General features: G+C 46.0%; 1 protein-coding gene and 1 long non-coding RNA gene across 2 annotated transcripts in view; one reads left to right on the top strand and one right to left on the bottom strand.

The window, feature by feature from the left end:
- The window catches only part of LOC139028048 (uncharacterized), a 1,016-nt gene extending 681 nt beyond the window's left edge, over positions 1–335 (top strand). The window contains exons 2-3 of the long non-coding RNA XR_011480216.1: positions 159–250; positions 282–335. This is a non-coding gene — a long non-coding RNA (uncharacterized lncRNA). The remainder of the gene's footprint in view (positions 1–158; positions 251–281) is intronic.
- Positions 1–3,982, bottom strand: part of LOC111966516 (inositol hexakisphosphate kinase 2) — a 7,304-nt gene extending 3,322 nt beyond the window's left edge. The window contains exon 1 of the mRNA XM_023991238.2: positions 3,296–3,982. Coding sequence (XP_023847006.1) covers positions 3,296–3,512 — 217 coding nt within the window. The 5' untranslated portion in view covers positions 3,513–3,982. The remainder of the gene's footprint in view (positions 1–3,295) is intronic.
- Positions 3,983–8,401: the final 4,419 nt, after the last annotated feature.

The raw sequence follows: 8,401 nt of genomic DNA, 5'->3' as shown, positions 1-8,401 counted from the left end.
GAGGGTAATGGGTCAAGTGGCAGCAGAGAGAGAGCGGGTAGGGGGGAAAGGAAGGCAGCAGAGAGAGAGAGGCGGGTATGGGTAAAGGAGGCAGCAGAGAAGAGAGAGGGGATGGGGTCAAGGAGGCAGCGGAGAGAGAGCGGGTAGGGGGCAAGGAGGCAGCAGAGAGAGAGAGCGGGTATGGGGGTCAAGGAGGCAGCAGAGAGAGAGAGCGGGTATGTGGTCAAGGAGGCAGCAGAGAGAGAGAGCGGTAGGGTCAAGGAGGCAGCAGAGAGAGAGAGCGGGTATGGTCAAGTAGGCAGCAGAGAAAGAGCGGGTAGGGGGGCAAGGAGGCAGCAGAGAGGAGAGGGGTATGGGGCAAGGAGGCAGCAGAGAGAGAGAGCGGGTATGGGGTCGAGGAGGCAGCAGAGAAGGAGGGGTATGGGCGTGTAGGCAGAGTTAGGAAGGAGGCAGCAGAGAGAGAGAGCGGGTATGGGGCAAGGAGGCAGCAGAGAGGAGAGCGGGTATGGGGTAAGGAGGCAGCAGAGAGAGAGAGCGGGTATGGGTCAGGAGGCAGCAGAGAGAGAGAGGGGTATGGGGTCAAGGAGGCAGCAGAGAGAGAGCGGGTAGGGGGCAAGGAGGCAGCAGAGAGAGAGAGGGGTATGGGGTCAAGGAGGCAGCAGAGAGAGAGAGCGGGTATGGTCGAGGAGGCAGCAGAGGAGAGAGCGGGTATGGGGTCAAGTAGCAGCAGAGAAAGAGCGGGTAGGGGGGCAAGGAGGCACAGAGAGAGAGAGCGGGTATGGGGCAAGGAGGAGCAGAGAGGAGAGCGGGTATGGGTCAAGGAGGCAGCAGAGAGGAGAGCGGTATGGGGTGAGGAGGCAGCAGCGGGTAGGGGGGCAAGGAGGCAGCAGAGAGAGAGCGGGTAGGGGGCAAGGAGGCAGCAGAGAGAGAGCGGGTAGGGGGGCAAGGAGGCAGCATCAACAACAATGTATGTGTTTCCAAGTACTTTAAATGTGTACGTGAGAATGAACCCAAGAAGCAAAGAGATACACAAACACCACAGGAGGCTCGAATGTATGACACTCAGTCCAACCTTTATTGAGAAACTACCAAACCCACCCAGAACCACACATTAACTGATACACATAGTGTTACAATGTTTCAAGGCAACCCAAAAGAAATGACAGCAAAGATGCACTGTATAAACTCAAAAACAACCACGACCTGAATTATATTTCATAAAGATACAACAGTTCCATCAAGTCAGGCATTTTGCGTGCACCGCCTCTCTGTTTTAAGAGTCCATTCAGGTCTGACTTGCCTTTTTATACAGCATTTCAAGGCAATAATCCAAACACACGAACAAATTAAAAAGGGAAGGGATGGATGGAGTGGTGGGGAGGAGGGTGGTGGGTCTCCGGAACACTTTCATAGAAAACTGTACACACTGTTACTTATTCCTGGGATCATTTATGATGCGTTCCCAAACATGCACACACCCCTACCCTACTCTACCTAATAAACCCCTATAGAAGGGCCTGTGTATTGCAACCCTCTCTGCAGGCTGGGGGAAGGTGGCAGTGGGTGTTAAGACAGGAAGAGCATACATCACAGCTGCAGGGGCTGACAGATAAATTAGAGAGAGGGAGGGATTGGGAGATGGAGAGAGATAGGGAGGAGGATGGATATTCAGCATCCCATTGAATATAAACATGATAATAAGACTGAAAACAAAAGCAAATCCCAGCCTTTCTGAAATACAAACAAAAACATCCCTGGTTGACACTGGAGAAAAGGTTCTCTGCACCATCAAGACAGATCCTTCATTAGGGCCTATGTGTATGAGGTGATAACGGGTGTGTTGGCCAGTGACATGGAGGACAATGGGACCCAGGGCTTATCTCTCCTCTGCAGCTCCCGCCTTGAGTGTGTCATGCACAGTGATGTCACTACCCTGCAGCAGTTAACTCTCTACTGGCCAGGCCTGTTTCAACTGTCAGAGCTGCACTGTCAGCGGGGCATGTGACGATGAGTGTTTAAGTGCCTGCGACTCATGTGCTTTTTGAGTATGCGAGTGTGTGAACGTGACTGTATATGGGCCAACATACGTTTGTAAGAGTGTGAGAGTGTGTGTAAAAGTGTTTTGAGCAGAAGTGAGTGTGTTTGTTATGGAATATTCTCAGTGTCACCAGACGTCTGTGCTCTTCTTTCTACAGCTTCATCTCCCATCCAAATAACACTGGGGTTTTTTATAGTTCCACGACGCATTGCTGCGGAGTCAGATACCACGCTAGTGCCTCAACTCAGTCACATAACCAGGGTAGGAGTGACGTAATAGAAAGTGTGTGTGAGATGTGCGTGTGTAGGCCGATCAGTGAGTGCAAGTGTCAGGAGGCACCGGTATGTAGCATCATGGTCAACGAAAAACAACACAGAGTGAGATATTCCACCCAAGGTGTGTGAGAGTGTTTGTGTGTGTATTCGTTAACCATACATTTCTTTATTGAACCTTTTTTTAACTATCCATGACAGGCTGATGTCCAGTCAGACACCGCTATCTCTCCCACTCAGCATTCCGTCTCTGATGATCAGCCCCATTATTATTGAGTATGCTGGGAACTGGATCCTTCCTCCAGAAACTTTAGCCCTCTTCGGAGATGCGGGCAGGCGCAGGGCTACTGGGCTTTTATCCCTACTCTCAGGAGAGGGCCTGGGGCCGACTATGGTCTGAGCAGACAAGATAGTGATACTGTTGGTCCTCTGTGATATTTCAAAGGTGATAGAATCCAATGGAACAGAATATAATATAAAACACATTAAATCCTGTTTGTGTGACTGACACCCAACCAAGGACACCTTTGCGTGTTTGTGAGGGAGGGTTGTCTCTGTCTAATGCAGAATGCCTGGGTCACACCTGTCCATCAGGAGATTAAGATCCTGTCATACACACCCCCACCACCATTACATAACCTGACACTGCAGAGCCCTGATGTATCATGCAGTCACATACTGTCTGTCCCCAGCCCCCCACTTAAGCCCCACCATGAAACGAATCCCTTTGTGCTGCTGTGGTACTGCCATCTCCAGTGACCTTCTGTAATCCTAAATGCAGCTAATGTTACAAAACACTCCAGCTGACCATATCAGTGGAGAGAGACGAAGAGAGATATGAAGAGGTGGAGGTAGAGAAAGAGAAGATGGGAGATGGGGAGAGAAATACGGGGCAGTAGCAGTGGCGCACACAGCATAATGGATGTTATTCAGATGATAGTAGCGTTATATTGTAGGTTAAGGTTGGATCAGGGAATAAGCTTACCTCTGTACTGGGGGGTGAACTTCCTCATTTCAGGGGGCAGGCTCTTGTAGAACTGGTGTTCTCGGGGGATGAGGGGCTTGCAGATGGTCTGGTCGCCGAAACGCAGCACGCAAGAGTGGCCCCCCACCTGGTGCACAAAGGGCTCAAGCATCACCCCTTTCCCGGGATAGGGGAGCGTCCCGTCTGCCTGCATAAGGGCTTCTAGAGCAGGACTCATCCTCACTCCGCATCGGACAGCTAAACTGGAGGGGCCCACGATGAGGCTGCYYGGGCTSCCTATSYTCTGGCTGTACCGCTCTKTTTCRCTGGRGGGCGYTAGTGGACRCCTGCTAGGACAGCAGAGACCACAGCAGGAAAAAGAAAGGGTGCAGCAGGAAGGAGAAGAGAAAAAACGTTTAGTTCCCCGTGCTATCCTGGTCCGAAAGCAGAGTAGTATAGTCCAGGTTTGGGTTAAGGGAATCTCCCTGTGTACGTAGTGCTAGTAAATCGTTATTTTCGACAGGTCTGGGGCTGTAGGTTGTGTGTGAGAGCGAGNCCAGGTTTGGGTTAAGGGAATCTCCCTGTGTACGTAGTGCTAGTAAATCGTTATTTTCGACAGGTCTGGGGCTGTAGGTTGTGTGTGAGAGCGAGTGTAGGTTGTTCCTGACTCTGTCTGTCGCCGATACTGAACTGGGGTCTGTACTGAGCTCAGAGCAAGAAAAATATAAAAACAGGTCGGCCCCGCCTCATACCCGCTTCAGCCTATCAGAGCACAGCAGCTGTTGTTGGGTGGGAACTAAGCACTGAGATCAGGAACAAGCAAACAAAGGAAGGAGAGCACTGCAGAGAGAGAGAGAGAGAGACACAGAGAGAGAGAGAGAGAAACAGAGAGAGAGAGAGAGAAATGAATGACCATAGAAAACAGACAGGCAGATACAAAAACACATCAAATACATAGGCCGATACGTTAATGTCTGTTGAATTGGTTACTGCTTCTGAAAAATTCTACTTAGCATTCCGATGCCACTGCAGAAGAGAATTTGAATCTGGGAGAGAGAGACCCACGTGAAAAAATACTATAGTATTCACTGTAGTGCTTTTGTAGACTTTAATGTAGTATTTACTGTAGTGTTTTTGTTGACTGTAGTATTTACTGAAGGTGGAGTTTCTCATTGAGGAAACCTACTGGAGAAATACCAAAAGATTTTCTGTAGATATTAAGGACTTGGTTCTGAACGGTGGTGTAAAGTACTTAAGTAAAAATACTTTGAAGTGCTATTTAAGTTGTTTTGGGGGGTATCTGTACTGGGGGTATCTGTATCTGACGAGCGTAAGAGCCGGTGTAGTACGACTCGATCTTAGTCCTGTATTGACGCTTTGCCTGTTTGATGGTTCGTTGGAGGGCATAGCAGGGTTTCTTATAAGCTCTACCCTTTAGCTCAGTGCGGATGCTGCCTGTAATCCATGGCTTCTGGTTGGGGTATGTACGTACAGTCATTGTGGGGACGACGCCATCAATGCACATATAGATGAAGCCAATGACAGATGTGGTGTACTTCTCAATGCCATTGGGGGGGGGGGGGGGGGGGTGGAGAGAGAGAGAGGGAGAGGAGAGAGAGAGAGAGAGAGAGAGAGAGAGGAGAGAGAGAGAGAGAGAGATTTGTATGCATCTCTGTGTGTAGAGTATAGGTGGTCCAGAGTTCTTTTCCCTCTGGTTGCACATTTAACATGCTGATAGAAATTAGGTAAAACTGATTTAAGTTGTCTCTGCATTAAGGTTCCGCGACTACTAGGAGCGCCTCCTCTGGGTGAGCATTTTCTTGTTTGCATATGGCAGAATACAGCTCATTCAATGCTATCTTAGTGCCAGCCTCTGGCTGTGGTGGTATGTAAACAGCTACAAAGAATACAGATGAAAACTCTCTCGGTATGTAGTGTGGTCTACAGCTTATCATGAGAAACTCTACCTAAGGCGAGTAATAGCTTGAGACTTCCAGCTGTTGTTTAAAAAATACATAGACCGCCACCCTCATCGTATAACCGGCCAGTATGTTAATATTGTCGTCGTTCAGCCACGACTCCGTGAAGCATAAGATGTTACAGTTTTTAATGTCCCGTTGGTAGTTTAATCTTCCCAGTAACTCGTCCATGTTTATTGTCGCAAGATTGCATGTTTGCTAGCAGAATTGAGGGAAGTGGGGGTTTATTCGATCGCCTCCGACTTCTCAGAAGGCAGCCCGCTCTCCGGCCTCTCTTTCTCCGCCTCCTCTTCACGCAGATCACTGGGGTTGGGGGCTGTTCCCGAGGGAGCCGTATACCCTCCGCATCGGGCTCGTCAAAGTCGTGAAAGAAGAAAAAGGATTCTGCTAGTCCGTGGTGAGTAATAGCAGTCCTGATGTCTAGAAGTTATTTTCAGTCATAAGAGATGATAGCGGTAACATTATGTACAAAAGAGTAAAAAAATAAGTTACAAACAACGCAGATAAACAAACAAAAAAAACACAATCGGTTGGGGGCACGTAAGACGTCTGCCTTCTGCTCCGGTGCCATCAAAATGCTTTGTTTGTAAATTATGTCTGAGTGTTGGAGTATGCCCCTGGTTATCCACAAGTTTAAAAAATTATTAAATTAAATGGTGCGGTTAGGTTTGCTTAATATGAGGAATTTGAAATGATGTAAACTGTTATTTTTGATACTTATGTATATCGTAGCAATTACATTTATTTTTGATACTTAAGTATATTTAAAATAAAATACCTTCAAACTTCTACTCAAGAAGAATTTTACTGGATGACTTTTCCTTGAGTCATTTTCTATTAAGATATCATTACTTTACTCAAGTATGACAATTGGGTACTTTTCCACCACTGGTACTGAACAGCATTCAGCATTTCTGATCCTCTTTATAACCTGTAGAGAACACAATATATTGTCTATACTTGGCATGTAGGTTTCTCACTTGTGGTGGTTCAAATTGGGACATTGGGGAGGGGAATGGGCAGGGTATATGCAAATTAAATACTGTAGTATTTATTATAGTTAAAAAATGTTATTGTTTTTGCTGACATTTCTGTAGTATTTACTATAGTATTCTACAGTATACAAAAAAAATCTATACTAAGTACTACACATTATCGCGGGATAGTACAGTGTGTAGTATAGTATTGTACAGTATTGTATACTACAGTGTACCACATAATTCTATAGTAAGTTGTAGTATTCTATAGTAAACTGTAGTTTTTGTATGTGGGGAGGAACACTGAGAGGGAAAGTGAAATAGATTTAAGCAGTTTGCCATCCATTTAACCTGTTTGCCTTGTTATTCTTATCAGCTGATAAAGAGCAGAAAGAGATAGTTGTAGAGGGAAAGAGAAACTGGCAGAAGGAAGGAGACAGAAACTGATAGTGAAGAGAAGGGCTCTGCATGGTTGTCTTTCCTCAAATTGGGCTTGAAGAGTGCTAGTCTGAATATAAAACAACAAGAATGGTTCCCCCTCTCACCAAAAACCATAGCAGACAGACAGTAGACAGAGTAAAACCCCCAGACAAACACACAAATAGCAGGTGTTATGACGTTGCCCTGTTGGGTGAGGTTTATGACCCCCCCATAAATACCTTTCCACCTTTCCTCCTTTTCTCTCCACTCTACAGAATGGACTCTTGGAAAGCCCTGTGTTACCACAGAGAAAGTATGGTAACATCAAAAAGTTGGGGAATGGAACAATATTGCCCTTTCTCAACCAGTTGAAAGTATCCGTTGGTACTTAAAGAATATGATGTCAGATCAGTTGTTGTCTGGGACAATATATCTGATGACAGGACGACATACATTGTATCTTGGAAAATCTACACATTCTAGTTATCAGATTCACATGGAATTACATTTACATTTACATTTAAGTCATTTAGCAGACGCTCTTATCCAGAGCGACTTACAAATTGGAAAGTTCATACATATTCATCCTGGTACCCCCGTGGGGAATGAACCCACAACCCTGGCGTTGCAAGCGCCATGCTCTACCAACTGAGCCACACGGGACCGAATTGTTGTGCAATTTAACTATTTGTGAGAAGATGAAATGTGATTTTAGCTTCTAAATGAGAGAATTGTTTTCATAAGTAAACTTACGCTCATTCAGTGGCCAAGCCCAAGTGAACAGGTTGGAGAGGGATGAAACACACTCTTCCCTTCCCCAGTACAAAAGCCCCGGTGACCCAATTCACACTGGACTAAGCAAACCCCGGCGTGAACTATGGTTGTGAATGGTTGAACGACTACACTATCTATCTAATGAAATCATGATCATTGATGCCCCACGAGGTGAGATCTTGCATGGAGCCCCAGACCGAGGGTGATTGACCGTCATCTTGAACTTCTTCCATTTTCTAATAATTGCRCCAACAGTTGTTGCCTTCTCACCAAGCTGCTTGCCTATTGTCCTGTAGCCCATCCCAGCCTTGTGCAGGTCTACAATTTTATCCTTGATGTCCTTACACAGCTCTCTGGTCTTGGCCATTGTGGAGAGGTTGGCGTCTGTTTGATTGAGTGTGTGGACAGGTGTCTTTTATACAGGTAACGAGTTCAAACAGGTGCAGTTAATAGAGGTAATGAGTGGAGAACAGGAGGGCTTCTTAAAGAAAAACTAACAGGTCTGTGAGACCCAGAATTCTTACTGGTTGGTAGGTGATCAAATACTTATGTCATGCAATAAAATGCAAATTAATTACTTAAAAATCATACAATGTGATTTTCTGGATTTTTGTTAGATTTTTTTTTTTTTGATTCCGTCTCTCACAGTTGAAGTGTACCTATGATAAAAATTACAGACCTCTACATGCTTTGTAAGTAGGAAAACCTGCAAAATCGGCAGTGTATCAAATACTTGTTCTCCCCACTGTATGTGGCCTAGGAAAGGACAAACAACCTCCTAAGAACGACAGGGTACTTTAACGTATCCGCTTTACAACACTACGACCAAAAAGATTCTTCAAAGGACAATGGCGATCTCTGCTGGATAAACCAGTCATCCATCTTCGACCCATCTATCGAAGCGCAGCTCAGAGTAAATATATATCTTGCATTTTCCTTTTCCGAATGGGCTGTTCTTAGAATGCATAAGATTCTGT

The sequence above is a fragment of the Salvelinus sp. IW2-2015 genome, linkage group LG1 (genome assembly GCF_002910315.2).
Source record: "Salvelinus sp. IW2-2015 linkage group LG1, ASM291031v2, whole genome shotgun sequence".
Lineage (NCBI taxonomy): Eukaryota > Metazoa > Chordata > Actinopteri > Salmoniformes > Salmonidae > Salvelinus > Salvelinus sp. IW2-2015.
The sequence above is the reverse complement of the archived record's forward strand: the minus strand, read 5'-3'. Positions and strand labels throughout refer to the sequence as shown.